This window comes from Dendrobium catenatum, unplaced genomic scaffold (genome assembly GCF_001605985.2).
Source record: "Dendrobium catenatum unplaced genomic scaffold, ASM160598v2 fragScaff_scaffold_1656, whole genome shotgun sequence".
NCBI classification, from domain to species: domain Eukaryota; kingdom Viridiplantae; phylum Streptophyta; class Magnoliopsida; order Asparagales; family Orchidaceae; genus Dendrobium; species Dendrobium catenatum.
Window position 1 is genome coordinate 992,827 of NW_021320118.1, and position 18,775 is coordinate 1,011,601.

The 18,775-nt window shown below is 33.8% G+C and overlaps 1 protein-coding gene across 1 annotated transcript; it reads right to left on the bottom strand.

Moving 5' to 3' along the window:
- Positions 1 to 13,536: 13,536 nt before the first annotated feature.
- On the bottom strand, positions 13,537 to 16,321 carry LOC110106780 (AT-hook motif nuclear-localized protein 16-like). Its single transcript, XM_020836796.2, has 2 exons — positions 16,048 to 16,321; positions 13,537 to 15,222 (listed from the first exon to the last, which is right to left on the bottom strand). Exon 2 carries the CDS (start codon positions 15,151 to 15,153, stop codon positions 14,275 to 14,277), a length of 879 nt encoding a protein of 292 aa, XP_020692455.1. The 5' UTR covers positions 15,154 to 15,222; positions 16,048 to 16,321; the 3' UTR covers positions 13,537 to 14,274.
- Positions 16,322 to 18,775: the final 2,454 nt, after the last annotated feature.

Here is an 18,775-nt window from a genome sequence, read left to right on the forward strand (position 1 = left end):
TTCGCAGCCTCAGCTCGATTAACAGACTCAATACATCATTTTGAGCAACATTGATAGAAAGAGAAATGGGTGCCGTATTCGAAGGGCATTCATCCACAACAGGACAATAAGCTTCATTAACAACCTCCAGCGAAACATAATCCCCCCCACAACCAGGATTCGCATACGGCTCAACAACATCAGTAGGAAGACTCTCAGGAACTGAAACATTATTAATCATCTCACCCTCCAAACAACCCTCAGCAACTTTAATAGCATCCAAAGAAGCACAAGGGGGGTTGGGAGAATTCAGATTAATAGGAACAACAGGTTTGCAATTTCCCAGAACATGACCGATACATTTGCAGCCGTTACAAAATTGAGGGAACTCTTCAAAAACAACCTCTTGAGTATAACCTAAGGATTCCGAACCTAACCACACATGTTTCAGATAGGTTTTAGTTATACCAAGTTCAACTAATACTCTAGCAATGGACGGGCGGGATCCAACAGCAGTGGCTTCGTCAATTTTTAGAGGTTTTCCAAACAAACCACGAAGCCCAAACAAAATGCGAGGTGAAAAGAAATGAGGGCGTAATCGAGGAAATGAAATCCACACTGGAATTACAGGCGATTCTACAGCAATATCCATAGTAGGCGACCACTTTGTCAACTTCATGAAGCAGTTAAACACAATATAAGATCGATGAAAAAAAACCCTACATTAGTCAAGGTCGTTGGCAAGCTTGATCAGGATATGAGAAGAATCCAAAACCGTGACAGAGACCTCACTTTTCAGCTTCAAATTGAAAAAAAAATTTGCGAATAGAATCAAGAGACGGTCTTTTAGAAGGAAAAAAACCCACAAGAGAAAACTGAAAGGGGGCAGCGAGATCTTCGATTTCTAGATCGGAAACTCATAACGACGGTAAGCCACGAAAGGTCGTAGCATACAAATCCGGAAACGAAGGTTTAGAACCAGCTAGAGCTTCAATAAATGAACGAGAATGGGTTTTCCCACCGAAAAAACTGGGATCCCGGAGTTTCGCAACCGCCATCCGGCACAGCTCGCAAATACGCGGAAAAACCAGAAGAAAATTAACCATAATAACTAAGAAGAGCCAGATAAGAAGAAACTTCCCTGAAAATGGAAGATCACCGGAGGGAAAACTCTCTCCGAGCGGGAGAAGATCACCGGAGCCACGAGCCCTAGCAGAGCGGCTAGGGCAAAATAATTTTGTCCACTTATTGGATTGTCAATTAATGATTTGATCAGCCAACTCGACTAGGATCTGATCTGAAAAAATTTTGAATTTGGTTAATCCGTTTAATAAATGACTCAGGTGTAGGTGGTGTATTTCGACCGTTTATTAAATGGGTCAAATTTGAGTTGACTCGTTAACTCGATTTTGACTTGAAAATGATATGTTAATATAATATATTATTAAAAAATTAAAAAAATATTTTATAATTAAAATTGATTATCAAATTGGGCCAATTTTTAAATTTTTGGTCCGACTATGATCCTTGACATGTTTTGACATCTATATATATTCATCTTTATTTTCCCTAGAAACTTTTATTACATATATTTTTTTTAAGAAAAAAATTATGTTAATATATTCTGGTTGGAATGTATTTTAAATTTTTTTTATAATTATTTTTTTGATTAAAATAGTCTGTTATAAATTTTTTTTTCATGTATCAGAAAAAATTGAAAAAAAAAAAGAGGCTATGATTCTTTTTGGATGAATGGCTAGGATTCATAGTTGGATAATCAATTAAATATTCAGAAATTTTCCTACTCAATTATTAAATATTTATCTTTTTTAATAGTACAATAGATGTGATGTGAATAGTATAATACAATGATTTCTAATGTCTACATTTATACAGACCTATTAGGGATTTGTAATACCTTTTTTCAAATAGATGTACCCTCCAGGGTTCAATCATTCACAAACAGGTAGACAGCGACTTGTTTTGTTCATTTCAGATCGTTACAGGTTCTACATCATTATTTTATTAAAAAAAAATTGTGACAATAATTAAGATGTCTTTAGCTAAAGTTAATTTAGCTAAATAAACTTCAAGCACCCATGTAACTTTTATTTATTTATATATTTTTTTTTCTAACGCAACAGTACAAACTTCCAATAGTTTGGATTATTAGATAGGTGCAAATAGGTCGAGTCGAGTATTAGCTTATTTAAATTTGACTGAGCTCGAGCTCTTTTATTGAGATCGAACTCGACTTGCTCGAAAACTATTAGCTAGGCTCGATCAAGATCATTTGGAAAGCTCAAGCTTGGCTCGAGAATGATTTAAAATGTTTAGTATATTTTTTATTATATTACTCTAAATTTAATTTGGAGTATATTTTAATTTAAATGCACGGTTCGACAGCCTTAAGGGTTGAGCTAGATTGAGCTCGAGCTCAAAGTTATGGCACATTGGCACAATAAACTCCCCTTTTTTTTTTTTTTTTTAACAGAACTTTTAATTAAAAAACCAAAGAGATTACAAGAGGCTGAAATTAAAGAGAACACAATAAAAGAAAATACAATGAATCAGAAAAAATAGGCTCAATAATTGGCCAAGGCTTCCAGCCCCCCGAAGCCACGCACCGACCCTCTAATTTGGTGATGAACGATACGATAACAGCCGAGTAGAAGACATCAAAATTAAGCACCAAAGGTTGCCAAGATTCATAACAACAAGGAGCGAGCCCCGGCCACATCATCGCCTGTCACAATAAACTCACCTTGTGAAGTTTATACAATATGATAATATTTTACGTGCATCACAAAGTGTTTGTTTACACGGTAACCAACGCACAAGCAAAATCAACGACGGTGTAAATCAATTAATTAGAGAAAAAAATTAGATTACCATTCTTCTTTAATAGGGTAATTATGCCGTTAAATATGTCTATTCCAGATAGGGATTGATTTGATTAGACATTATTTTCATATATTCTGCTCCTATCTGAATTAACTTGAAAAGAACTCTAATCAACGACTTATCCATAAGCCAGATCCTTAATTTTTTTTTTTTTGGCTCACAATCTCTCTGTTAAAGTGTCCTCACTGAAAAGATGAGTGTTGAATGTATCAGATGTTAAATATTGATAGACATGTGGGTGACGATTAATGAAGAATTTATGAATTTAGCTGATTACTTATTCTCCTTAGAGAATAGGGAGATCAATCAATTGAAAAGATGAGTGTGAGATGTTGTTATATGGTAGACATTGACATATACTATTGAAGAATATTGAGCAAAGGTAGATGAGGAACACTGAACCATCAAAAGTTGGGTTATGGTGGATAATGATAATTATTCTTGTAGAGGAGGGGATGCTAAGTGAACAAAAAAAAGACAACAAGACATCAATCATTGGAAAGTATTTCGCAACACTTGGCATGTAATATTAGAAATTAAGTGATGAATTAGATGTATCAGTTTGATTGTTCTCTTGATAAGAAAAGTAGATTGAGCGATTGAAAAGATGATCGTTTGATGTCGAAGGCTAACATATGTAGCTAGTCAATGCCATATGAGGGTTATTGGCAAGTGCATGTGGAGGATCTGGTTAATTGAAAACATCAGACAACTAATGTTAGTGGGCGATCATATCCTACTCAAACAAAATAAGGCAATAAGGTGGCTCCAACATACCAATCCCCTTCTAAAAAGAGACGGGGGAGTCTTACTAAACGTTTCTATAATTCCAACACTGTTTCAATCCATCTTGCTTAATTAACCAAGGCATTGAAAAGGCTTCAGATCGAACACTAATAATCTCATCACTTAATTGCAAACTAGGCAAGACTTCTGTTATGAACCTCTAACTTGTACCTATAATACATTAAGTGGTTGACTTTCGACTCGCCGTTTTAGTGAAATTTTGTCTATTAAGCTCCAATGAATAAGGTGACCACTAGTCTGCTTAAGAAAAATAAGTATTAATTATCTTTAGCAACATAATTTTTTTTAAGAGAATTGACTCTACTAATATGTGGTTATGGGCTAGTTTAACATTTTTAAATATGCATTACATTATTGAACAAACATTAATTTTTCACCTCAGCTACTGAATTGAAACGAAAAGTTACTTGAAACCACAATTACTCTCTTCTTACCCATTGTATTGTAGGTATTTCAACAAGAAATATTCTTTGCTATGACTAAGAGCTTATTCTCTTGCAAGATCTAAAAATAATAACATTTCTTTCCTCTTAAAGAAGTTTAACATCTGATCTCTTTGAAAGAATTTTTTTTCTTCCTTTCTTTTTTCGATGATGCCCCTTCTCTTTCTTTATCTTTCTCTCATCTTTGTTGCTTCTTATTGTGAAATCTATACAAGTGAGGATTATATAATCTGTATATTGAGATGTTCATAATCTAAAACTAATGACGATCAACGATGACTGAAGACTTTTTTAGCCACTATAGGCTTTTATGATAGCCTCTATTTAGAATTTTATGATAACATCTAGTTAGGACTTTGTGGTAGGATCTCCGATTAACATTTTATGATAATCTTCAATATTAAAAAAAAAAAATTAATTGAACATTATAAAATTTAATAATATAAATATTTATGCATCATACTATTATTTAATAAATTTCATCTTTTCTTTTAAATATAATTTACCGTTAAAAGTTCTCTTAGGTTAAAGCTATCGTTAGTTATAAAAAAAGAGTTTTTGCAAGAATTAATGATTACCCGTAATTTGAGAGAACTGTGCTTAGAATAAATAATTTTGACTAAAGGATACAATCATATTGCTTTGAATATGAGTAACAAATAATATTTAATTAATTATATTATTTTTAAAAAAGTAGCTTTAACTAACAATATAAATAGTCATCAATTTCTCTCTCTTTCTCACACGTATATATACACATTAGAAAATTACTAAGAACAAAATATTTAACTTTTTTTTTTTTTTGGACTTTTGAGTCAATTAAGACCTCTTGATTAAGATGAGCTGCGCAAAGAGATCTGTATTTTGCTTTTGTCAATAACCGAAGCTCATAAATGTGAACAGATAAAACCTTCAGGAATTCCTTCTTGTCTATCTATATCAGTATAATTTACAGAAACTTGAAAGCTCTTACAGTTTAGTTCTTGCCTACTAACATCTCCTTCCCATGCAAAAAACTAAGCAGTATTAACCATCTTCTAAAACAGTAAGTAACCATCTTCCTCAATTATTATTTTGTCAATTTGTTATAAACTATATATGCAAAAATCTATAGAAAAACCTCTCAGGAAAATACAAGACAGCGCAGTGCAGTTCGACACTGATGTTTTGTCTTCTTGCAGTTCTTTAGGGATGTTAGAATACCATTCGCTGGACAATGGACGAAACTACTACGAGTTAAATGCACATGTACGCTTTCTTTAATAAGAAACTCAAGAGCTTGTCTTATTATGTGATGATACTGAAAGGAATACCACATAATTTATTCGTCAGAATACAGAATATAAGCCAATGGATTATTAAAAAAGTAATCATATTTTGGACCTTCCACAGAAGAATGAAGAGTTATAATTGAATGACATGTGAAATTAGAAAGAACAATTTGGCTTTTAGGGCTGTTTGCTTGTTCAAAATGGTATATAAAATAGTATTTATGATGTAAAATGCAGTTACTTTGATTGCAATTGTTTTTACTTCGAGTTTTGAAGGAAATAAATTATGAAGTGATTAAATTTATTTTGTTTTAGACTAAGGTTTCGTTTGGAACAACTTTCTTATAGTTTTTAAAGTAGCGTTCTATAAAGCTATTTTTACAAACAGTAAGAAAATCGTCCCAAACGAATCCTAAATAGTAAGAAAATACTTAGTTTTGTTTGAAAATTATGCACTTTGCATCAACTTTTTAACATGACTAATCAATCAGCTTCTAAAAGTGTGGAAAAAAAAGGCATTGATGAGAATTTTAAGAGAAGCTTAAAGTTGCATTAGCAACTTTTTCCTGTGATGAACAACTTGGATTCAATTATTAGGTCTCATTTTAGGTAGTGAGAAATTATTAGGTCCCATTTCAAAGAGTGAACTATTGCAATGCATAATGATTAATGATGTGAAGAATAGCAATCTAGATAATGGTTTTATATTATATAATTATGTTGATAATCACACCATATGTTTGCTCTCATGTAGCAATCAATCTAAGCAATTAATGAAGATTCCACAGATTTAATTTTTTTAAAGGCTAGTCTGGCATCTATGTAGTCCTCTTGTAAGCTTAAAGTGAATTGCACTACTAAAAGTGCACCAAGAAATTCTTTTTGTGTGAAAACTTACAAAATGGGCCTATGCATTAATATAAAAAAGGTTACAAATCTTTAGAGGATCAAACATTCGTGAAAAAATACAACATTCAAAGTAAAACCTATTGAGTCAATGATCCTAAGTATTACAGAAAGCAAACGGAATGAAGCCATGGAGGAAGTATGCCAACCCCCCAAAAAAGCCACAGAAAAACTTCAATGAATTAAGGCTCGATGGACATAAAGAAATCTGACATAAAGCACCCAAACAACCACTGTACAACAAAAAACATATATAAATTTTAGGATAAGAATGAGAAAACAATACATAAAAAAAGCCCGAGGGAATGAGCACCCAAACAAACCACAGCAGCAACCAAAACCCACCAAGAACAACTAAGACTAGGACTAGGAACACAAACCACAACCCACATCAGTGTGAACCAGCCAAGACCAACCAACCATAGAAAAAACCCTAGTCCATGACAACAAAGCACTAGGCCAATAGAAAAAAGACCAAAAGCCACATAAAATACCACTAAACAAAAAACTCAAAACATGAGAACAACCAAGAACAAATAAAAAGAGAACGTAAAAAATTTTAGCTTTATTTTTCGAAATTTTCTTCTCTAAAACTATGGAGAAGCCAATTTTTTCAATATTCATCACATTTAAATCAAAATCATCTAAAGACACATTAGAACAACCACCATATATATCCCTATCATAACGCTTATTACCCGAGAATTCCTCAATCCAATCGAAATGATCAGCAGGGTCAGCAGAATGCAAATCCATATGCAATCTACCATCCAAGTTAATGCACACAACATCCAACATTGGTTAAACATGCAAATTAATAATAGGGATGCTATCAGAAACATCCAGTCCTTCAATGGGCAATCATAATTAATGATGTGACTAGAATTAGAAGCCATGATATTACCCACAACATCATAACCATCATTCGACATACTCTTACCAATCGGTAAAGAAATTAAATGCTTACGAGAAATATGAGAAATAAGATTAATGTTGTTCGTTTGATCACCATCACAATCAAAATTTTTTAAGGAATTAGAACCAAAGGAAGAAACCAGAGGAGATTTGGCAATATTGTTAGCACAAACAAATTCAGAAGGAGGTATAAATGGAGAAATCAAAGAACCCTTTCCTAAATGCACATCATCAAGAACATAATTAGATGTTGGTGGTTGGTGAACATTAGATGTTGTCAATCGTCTGATAAATGTGAAAAATGATTGTTAGAAGTCAAGTGATAGTGGGTGATCAACCTGGTTGATCTTTTACTAGCTAGGAGAGAGATCAAGATGACGAATGTCAAACATGCATTGATCATTTATGGATGTCGGTTGTTGGCATGAGTGGGAAATGATTGATATAGAAGGTTAGAAATTGGGCAAAGGAGATCAGTGGTAAATTTGATCTTTCTTCAAATATAAAAGGTGATTGATTGATATGAGAGATGAGGTTAGATATTGTTGGCTAGTGAATATCAAATATTAATTATTAACATTTAACATGCATTAAGTGATCAGAGATGAAACAATTTCGAAGACAAGCATCAAATGTTATTGGACTAAAAACATCATACATAATTTGTTAATAAGGATTCAACAATAGTAGATGGATGAAATGCCAAAATATCATTTTTCTTAGATTGAGATAGCGATATACATTGTAAGGGTTGAAAAAAAGTGCAAAAAAAAATATTATGTTAAGATTATTCTATGAGGAAGTAGTGAGAAAAAATTATCGAGAAGAAAAGAGAGAGAGATTTGTAATGGTTCATTTGGAAAATCTATGTCTAGTTGAGATAAAATATCCTCTAAGTCTACAAGCAAGGTACAATTCAAGAGATCTCCTATTTCTTGGAGTTTTCCCGAAAGTGCCACAAGAGAAGATAAGAAAGAATTACAATATAATAGAATAATTTTTTTGTTATTATTATTTTACAATATCACAAAAGAGAAGAGAAGATAATGTGCCACTTAGGTCTTCTTAGTAAAGTTGACATGAATTAAGAATACTATTGTAGACTTTAGAAATACTTCATTTTAAAGAATCAATTTGTATCAATTAGAATAATGACTAGTGGCGAAAGGTGGAGAATTCTTAGAGGACCCATAGAGGTAAATGCTTGAAAGGGTATTGAAGAATTTATGATTAGTAGACAAATAAGAATAAAATTTTTTTGAATGATTAGATGACGAGGCTTTCATAATTGGGTTTACTATCATAGTTCATAAATCTATAATGATAACGATCCATAAAATTACAATGAGGATATGATTGAATATGTTTGCGCATTAATGAAGTGAGAAAGTATCATCTGCCCTTCCTATATATAATGAAGTAAGAAATTCAAAATTTTAGAGAATCAAAAGTTGAAACAATCGACCATAAAACTTACCTAATCACATAAGGTGAAATTAGTTGGTGCCTCTATATAACTTTATTATATATATATATAATTCTTTAATCAAATTTCATTTATTATATATTGTGGTAAGTTTGTAAATAAAGAATATTACAACCAATGTATTCCTATTAAATAATAAATAATATCAGTGCTATAGAGCTCTAAAGGTAAAATATAGTTCTTAACATGTGGATTAGTTGCACCAAAAGAAATGATTCTCTACGCCATTAGAAGAATAAGATATATTTAATATAGATCTAGCACAGATTTGGAATTCTACAAATTAGCACTGTGAAATTGGGATAATTGCATTAGTGCTCAAAGCTATTGTAAACAGAAGAAACCAATTCTCATAAGGGTTAAAAATTAAATGCACAAATATCGATATTTTGGTTTTTCCAATGTGCAACAAAACCATCAATATCCTAACTTCTAACCCTTTCCATGGCATGTAGACTGCAAGCTGTGAATTTATAGCATTGGATTTTTTAAATAATAAACTTATATAGGATATTTTTAATATGGAAATAAAATCTAATATAAGGATTTTTTTTTTTGAATCGTAACAATTAACACAATTCATCCTATATAAAAGATAATATTTTTTCCATAAAAACATGTTATATAACAATTATTTGTTAGCGGTAGATTGCAATAATATCATAATGTGTCTTATATATCAAATATTTTGTTGAGTGTGTTATACATATAAAATATTTGAAATATAGAAGTTTGAATTTACTCATACTTGATTTATTATATATAAACAAAACTCAAAACATTTTTTAGAGAGTTTTAAATGCATCCCACAATTTATAGTTGATAAATTTAAAATTCATTCAAATTAGTGGATTCCAAACACCATGTTTGCTTACGGCTCTGAGTCAATCCTAGTGCTCGTGAAGTCCACTGTCCAAGCATTCACAAACATCTTCAACTCTCTCGATTTCTATGATCTCAGATGTCCTCAAACATGAATGATCTCCATCTTCTTAGCACTCGTGTTTAGGCTTCATTTGAGATATCTTTCTTACTATTATTTGTTTAATTTCTTTTTTTAAATTGAACAAAACTTAGCACCGGCGGAACAAAAAAGTCGCGTGCTCTGCTAATGTTTAGGTCTCCTTCTCGTTCTTCGCCTTTGGTTGATTGGATTTGTTTGGATCTTCGGTTGCTTGGATCTTTGCCTTTGGTTGCTTGGATCATCACCTTCGTTTTTTTATTTGGTCATTTTTTGGCTATGGTTTTGATCTCCCATGGAAAATTAAGCATTCGGATCCAAGTTTCCTGGATTTGAAGAATCAATCCAAGTCTTTCAAGGAAGCTTTGTCTAGTTATTCTTCTTCGCAAGCTTTTCCATATTTAGTGCATTACACGCACAAGGGTTTACCTTCTTTATGGATTTCCGAAGAGGAAATCTTTGCTTTAGCCGAGCCTTTTGAGTTCGCTTTGGTTGGTAGATTTCATGTTAGACGTCCTGGTTTGAATAGTATTATAATTTTTTTCTTTTTGCTCAAAATTTTTAATGAGTTTTATGTCACTCTTTTGGATCCCAAATATGTGCTCATCAAACTATCAAATGATCTGGATCATAACAAAATTTTTTTCTAAAAGATCTTATTATGTGAACAATTATTTTATGAAACTGATTAAATGGTCACCATTGTTTGACATTTATGCTAATTCTCCCATTGAGCCTTTATAGATTTCATTCCTAGATTTATGTCCCCATCTTTTTACTCATTGCATCCACCATGGCCTGGATTCTTTGTTTGGTTTCCCCTTACAAACTGATACGACCACTGCCCATTTGTAGCTCGTATTTTAGTTTATTTGGATACCACAAAACAACATCTTGATTGTATTTAGGTTGGGCCTCAGAAGTTTGTCTATATTCAGAATGTTGTGATGAGTGATTTTCCTAGCTTTTGTGATCATTGTAAGGCTTGATACATAATAAAATTGAATGTTACCACTTACATCCTCATTTGAGGAATAGAATATAGTTAAACTGATTAATTCTACAAACCTTGTTTCACATGGATTAGCTATTGTGCTTGTTCCAAATGTTGAAGTCCCCGTCAATGTTCTTCAAGATGTTTCTTCTTCCCTTGTTGAGGCTACGGTAAATATAAATATGGGTAATGTTCTAAACATTCCTAATTCTTTTTCTATTGATCCTTCTCCTATCGATGACCCTATCCTCAAATAAATGGCATTACCCGTTGCATCTGAGAATTAATGTGATACCATGGATATTGTAGGGGATGCTAATCTTTCGAAGGATAACCCTTTGGTTGGTTTTGTGTCGGCCAAGCCTCCCCCACATTTCTAGTTGCATCATCCTCTGTAATAATGGAAAAAAACTTGACTCACAAATTTATTATTGGGAAAGGACTCTTTCATAAAACTGATGTGTCTAATGATTTGGGTGAATCTTCAAAGGCTGCTTCTCACACTTATAGGACTAATTATTATTGGGAGGAAGGAGAATTGCATTATGATTTGGTGGTTCATTCCAAAATATAAAATGTCTCCAAGTATAAAGCTAGGCATAGTTCCTTTCATGATTTTCTCATAGTTTTCAATAAGAAAAAAAAGGAGGAACTCTAATAAAAATAAATTTGATGTGCTAGCCTCTCACTGTAGATATACTATATCTAAAGCGGCTTCAAAATCGATTTATTATGATTAAGTCCATTATTTGAAATGTTAGAGGGGTGGGAAATATCTTATCTCACTCTAGGATTCGTAATCTGTGTAGAATTCATAACATCTCATTTTTATTTATTTTAGAGCCATTAGTTGATAATTCTAAATTGAATGATTGTTAGAGGCAACTTGGTTTTAATTCTTTTTTTTTTTTGCCATTTGTAATGGGAAAATAAGGCTTTTTTGAAATGCTCATATTAATTGCTCTATTCTAGATGATTTAGAGCAAGTCATTCATTATTGTTTTTGCATTAACAATGTTTTAGATTTTTGTTCTATTTGTTATGTTAGTTTCTCTAAAATTAGTTTGATTCCTTTATGACATCAAATTCATGCTTTCTTTTCTTCCTTTAGAGGCCCTTGGTTTGTTGGGGGAATTTCAAACATTGCCAATGCGTCTAAAAGATCGGGAGGCTCTCCTTCTAATGTTTTCGCTATGTAGGATTTTAATAATATAATTTTGGACTATGGTCTGGTTGACATTGGTTTCTCTGGCTCTAAGTTTATGTATTCTAATAATAATTTATGGCAAAAGAAGGATAGAATATTGTTTAATTTGATTGGGTCTCGCTTTTTTCTAACGTTGTGATTCATTATAAGAGGAGAACAATTTCTGATCATGTGTCATTACTTATTTTTGCACATAGGCAATTTTCTCAGGTCTAATCTAAACATTGCTCAGATAGTTTTGGTAATATCCAGCTACACAAAAACTCGAGCAACCGAGAGCCTGGTCCTGTGAGCAATATCATCGTCCTTTTCCAATGGTCTGCCAAATAGAGATTCTAACCCATGGACGATCCTTGGCGAAAATAAGTGAGGTCGTAGATTAGGAAAAGAGATCCAAACCGACACGATGAGGGATTCCGCATGAATGTCAAACATAGGTGACCATTTTGACAAGCTTCATAAAACAATTATACCCAAAGTAAGATTGGTGAGAAAAAATTCTACTATAATCCAAGTCGTTGGATAGTTTTATCAGCACATGGTGGCATCCAATTAAGTTACAGAGAAACCACCAAAAATTTTAGATTGAAAAAGAAATTTTATAAGATCCAGTTTAAGATGCCTATTAGAAAATTTACCAACCAGCCAAAAAGCAAAAGGAGTTGTCGATACAATGATTTCTTCCTTGGAGATTCACAAGGCCTTCAAACCACAGTGGGTAGTTGTCTTGAGATCGAGAAAGGAAGAAGAAGCGGTAGATCCAGACAAAGTATCTTTAAACGATTGAGAAGTCGCATTACCAATGTAAAAATAAGGATCCAAGAGTTTATTCTCTATAAAAGTAAGAAAAAATCATAGCAAATTTGCAGAGAAGAAAAACTTCCAGGGACGAAGGCTAGAGGTGGACTAAGCAACTAAGTAGGAATGCCCGAGATGAGAGTCGAGGTAAGCTAGAGGTGCAAAAGCGAAGAAAAATCTGAGAAAATGATCGGATAATAAGAGACGGGAGGCAGCTAAGGCGATGCCCTAGCAGAGTCCCAAAGGCAATGGAAGAGGAAAAGGAACGAGAAGAAACATTACATTAATTTTTACATCATCATCAATTTGTTTTAAAACCAAAAAATAATAAATAAATATTTCAAATACATTATATTTATTTTATATTATAATTAAAATACACCTATATTCTAAATAAATTCATCAAAATAGCCCCTACCATCAAAGCAAAGATTAATACAAAGAAATTATCCAACCCTCTAAATTTTTATTATCTTTATATATAATAAATATAAATTAATAAGATCCCATTATTTAAAATTTCTAATAGTAAGGAATTAATTTGTTCACCCCATATTATATAATTTATTTATATATCCTCATTAAAAGAAATTTCAAGCTCCACTATTTGCCGAAATGATCAGAGACCCCATTATTAATTGAGAATACTGTTTTAAAATGCACCTATATTTCTAAATCATGAATTTAAATCATCATTAAAAATAATTAATACAATAAATATTTAAATTATTTCATCTTTCTTAATAAATACATTCACTTCAATTTTTAAAATAAAATAATTTTTAAAAAAAATAGTAAAGATTTACACCTGCAAACAGAAGGACTGCACTTGCTCCTGCCATCCCTCTCTTCTTAATGGCGCAGCATGCTTGCCTCTAACAAGAAGAATCCCCTAACAGAAGACTGCACGTGTACTCTACACCCCCCTTATTTATCCTAACCATGCTGAAATTCTAAAATAAAAAATTAACAAAAATAATAATCTATCTCTGTTCATCTCTATGCATGGACGAAGACAACAACAGATAATCATATCATAATAACAATACAGTTACTATTTTACGAGAAAAGCAAATTGGAGTCAAAGATTCTCACAGTCGGCTATGTTTTATCCCAAAAAGAGTAAATTTTAGCAGAAATAGAGAACGGGAATGCTCAGCGCTGTTGGTACGAAGAAATAGATAGAGAGCAATCGTCTTCCTCAACCAGATGGTCACTCAAGCTGTTCAAGTACTTCAATTCCTTCTTCCTCTTCCCCTCTACCTTTCTCTTGCAACCTAGCTAGCTTTCTCCAGCGATCTCTCTCCAGCTTTTTTGACATATACATACTGAAACTGAAGTACTGAAAAAGAAATAAAGGAGAAAGGCGAATGATTCTTCCATTCTCTGCATCTTCTCTGTCACTTCCCTTCTCCCAACAATTATCTCCTGCAACCAAGTTACAGAAAAGAAAAGAATCCTCCTTTCCCTTCCCCGTCGAATACTAGATAGCCAACACCAACAATTCATAGTTCAATTTACACATTCCTTTATCATCTTACACAAAAACCATAACCCTGATCGAAACTAGACAAAAATAAGCAAGAAATTAAAACAAAGCAAATTAAAACGGAGTCCGGCCGCCGTTGGCCCACCCGTACGCCTCACCTTGCATCTGCACGTTATTCAGAAGATTCGGCGCCATAGCCTGAAAAAGCTGCGACGGCGGAATTCCAGAATTTTCCAGCATCTGCTCCGCCATCCCCGGTGACCCCACTGCCGCTTCTTCTTCGTCAAGCGGCAGCCTTTCATACGCCGCGTTCCCAAACGAAGCTGCCATAACCACCACCGGCCCCGACGCAATCAGCGCACCCACAACGCTTCCGCCAACCACCTGTCCCTGTCCGCCTGCGAGGTACACGGCGAGTCCGGAAGCTTCCGGCGGCGCCGGAGCAGGGAGGAAAGATCCCGATAGGGATAGTATCTCGAAGCGGCCGTGAAGGGTGACGACGGAGGCCGATGAACCGGGTTGACGGAGAGTAACGTTGATGACGGCGCCGCAAGCGCTGAGGATGCAGACGCCGCGCTGGCGGCGGGCTGCGAAAGTGGCGAGGCTTTCGGCGACATCGCAACCGGCGGAGATTTCCATCACGTGAGAGCGCAGGGCGTTGGGGCTGTCGCGCGTGATGATTATCGGTGGCTTTGGCTTATTTTTAGATCCGGAAGGGCGGCCGCGAGGGCGGCGAGTTAATTCGCTATCGGCACTTGGTTCCAGCTTCGCCGGTTCGTCGCTGTTGCCTTCTTCGTTGTTCGGTTTAGAGATTAAGCTGGGAGTTGTGCTAAGCTGGTCTTCGGATTTCGGTTGCAGAGTAATCGGGTGCGGATTCAGGTGCGGTGCGGGCGCGTGGTGGATCAGTTGCTGGTGAAACGGGAGGGAGAAGTCGCGGTGGTGGAAGGGAGGAGGGAGGTGGTGGCCATGCGGCGAAGCGGTGACCGGATCCATTATTCCAACTGATCGATCACTCGCTTAATTTCTTTTTCTCTAAGCTTTCAGGTTTAAAAGGTACGTCAGGAAAAGGAAGACGGCGGGCTGTCTGGCTGGCTCTCCCTTTTTGCCTTTTACCGGCTGGCAAAGACGAGCTTGGTAAGTAGCTTGTCGTACATGCTGGTCGTCTTCGTCTTCTTCATTGCAGAAGAATCAATCAAAGCTTCTTCTACGATTTGGGTACGAGAGATTTGTGGTTGGGGTATTAGGAGAGGGGAAGAAGAGCAGTAGGGATTGGAGAAGGGTTAGGTCAAAGTAAGAAAGGGATTAGAGAGAGAGCTAAGGCTGAGAGTGGTTTGGTTTTGGGTGTTTCTCTTTGATTAATTGATTGATGATTTGATAATACGACACCGTGCGTATGGGCGGTGGATGGGCCCACCACCGCTATGCCTGTCTGGCTTTTATCGAAAAATATTGCATCAGGAGGGAAATTTATATCTTGATAGCGAGTTTATGATAAATACTTAGAACTAATATTTAAAATTAAAATTTATTTTATTACCATAAAACAACACTTGCAATTATTATTTCTCGTGATATAAGTCTTGATTGTCTTTATATTTTTACGAAAATGACATTATTTGATGAGGAGTTCTTATTACTTTTTTTTTTAAGAAATTTTTTTTTTCGTGTTTGCAAACGCACGTTCTTAACCTTTCACTCTCAAATAAAATTATTAAAGAGTAAAGCTTCCTTCATTAATAAAAAAAAAAAAAGTAAAGCTTTCTTTTGTTAAAAATGTTTTCTTGAACTCAAATGAAATTTACCGGTGACCGGATCCATTATTCCAACTGATCGATCACTCGCTTAATTTCTTTTTCTCTAAGCTTTCAGGTTTAAAAGGTACGTCAGGAAAAGGAAGACGGCGGGCTGTCTGGCTGGCTCTCCCTTTTTGCCTTTTACCGGCTGGCAAAGACGAGCTTGGTAAGTAGCTTGTCGTACATGCTGGTCGTCTTCGTCTTCTTCATTGCAGAAGAATCAATCAAAGCTTCTTCTACGATTTGGGTACGAGAGATTTGTGGTTGGGGTATTAGGAGAGGGGAAGAAGAGCAGTAGGGATTGGAGAAGGGTTAGGTCAAAGTAAGAAAGGGATTAGAGAGAGAGCTAAGGCTGAGAGTGGTTTGGTTTTGGGTGTTTCTCTTTGATTAATTGATTGATGATTTGATAATACGACACCGTGCGTATGGGCGGTGGATGGGCCCACCACCGCTATGCCTGTCTGGCTTTTATCGAAAAATATTGCATCAGGAGGGAAATTTATATCTTGATAGCGAGTTTATGATAAATACTTAGAACTAATATTTAAAATTAAAATTTATTTTATTACCATAAAAAACACTCGCAATTATTATTTCTGGCGATATAAGTCTTGATTGTCTTTATATTTTTACGAAAATGACATTATTTGATGAGTTCTTATTACTTAAAAAAAAAAAAAAATTCGTGTTTGCAAACGCACGTTCTTAACCTTTCACTCTCAAATAAAATTATTAAAGAGTAAAGCTTCCTTCATTAATAAAAAAAAAAAAAGTAAAGCTTTCTTTTGTTAAAAATGTTTTCTTGAACTCAAATGAAATTTACATGTATTTAACACAAATTGAATAGTCAATTTAGGTATAAAAAATTCAGTTTGTAAGAGGTTGGTGGGCCAAAATAATTTGCTAGAATATTTAGGAAGATTTGAAAAGATAACGCCGTAAATTTATGAAAAAAGTGACATTCATAAATAAATGATTGTAAGTGTAGACATAATTAATGACATAAATAAGAAATCGAGCAATAAAAAACGGAGAGCAACAATCAATAATTCATGGTTGTGTCGGTTATTGGGTTTTGGTTCTTTTTTTTTTGGATCGGACATTGATGAAGTAAGTTCATGCTCGCTCTCTTGGATGGTCATGGCTTATTATATTGACAACCTTGGTGGTTGATTCTTCTGCTTGGTCTTTGGTGGTTGTTTGGTTCTTCTTGTTGTTGTTCTCTCTGCCTCCAATGGATGTCCCAAGTTTGGCAACTAGGTGGCGTTTTTGAGTTCGAATGCCTTAGGGCCTTATTTTCATTCTCTATATTTTTGGAATTCCAATAGTCGCTTTTCGTGGTATTTTCAGCTTTATAATGTATTGTTGTGGACTCCTTTGGCCTATGTTTGTACTCCCCTTTCATCTATGAAGTATAAAATTAAAAAAAATGAACAATATTAAAAGATAAATAAAAATAACTGCTAAAATTGGGTGACGAAAGATTATCAATATTATCATTCAGAGGAGATTATGGGTCATTGGAGGCATGTTAGCTTATATTTTAAATAACAATCAAAGATATTAAATCTTCTATACTTGAAAATTTTATATCAATTACAACCTATTTAGAATTTATAGAAACACTCATATTGATAGATTTTAAGATGGATACATAAATCATATTGGTACTCAAATTGGATTGCCAAAACCCTACATACAACCAAAAAAAAAAAATTCCATAAACAAAATCAACCCACATAATTAGCAGTGGCTTTACTATCACTTCCAACAATAGAAAGTCTCTGAATGTGAAATCTATGAACCTATTTTGAAGCACACAAGAATTCCAATAGGGTTGACAAATCTACATTTTGATGATAGGGTCATCCAAAATAATATTGATAATAATGTGTTGGGATCAATTTTATTTTTCCTTGGAAATAAGAAAATAGCTAGTGATCTTGGTTGAAGTGTTTATCTTTAAAAGCAATCCAACTCCTGAAGCAATTCATAAATTGGAGTTCAATTTGTTAGAGTTGAGGCAATTCTAAAAAATATTTTGAGATTAGATTTGATCTACTGGATTGCGATAGAATGTTATCACTTCTTAGGTTGAGAGTAATTGAATGTCGATAATGACTTGTAAATCAGTCATCAATAGAGACCATAATATATCTGAGACTTATAGATTTGATACAAAGAATTGCATGGGAGCGAAGATATGACATCACAATCTAGTAAGGATGAGGTGGTTGACACTCCCTTTAGGACTCATGATCCATGCGCATTGAATTGTATGGGAGGATGAAGTTAATTAAGGCTTCGTTTGGGGCGGCTCTCTTATTTTTTCTTAAAGTAGCTTCCTAGTACAAAAATTATTAGGAACCTGATTTAAGAAGCAGAAAAAAGCCGTCCCAAATAAAGCTTAAGTCATCACACGGTCCAATCCTAATAGAAAATCATACATTTTTAATATCATAATAGTTAAGAAAATATTATTATTTTCAAAATAATATATTAAAATTTAAACCCCCTCCGCATGTGGAGCTTTGGTATCTATGTTTTTGAGTTGAAATTCACAATAATTTGATGGAATAGTTCAATTCATAAGCCAAAACTATTTATTTTATTGTTATTTGCATAAAAATTATGTTGAAAATGTATTCTCAATAAATAAACTATATTATTTATTATAAAATATATATTTTCAAATGTTGCCTTTAATAATATGTTAACAAATAATATAAAAAGAAAGTTGAACTGATATGATATTTTTAATGATATAAAGAATTATAATATAATATTTAAATACATTAATTTAATGAATGAAGAGAACACTT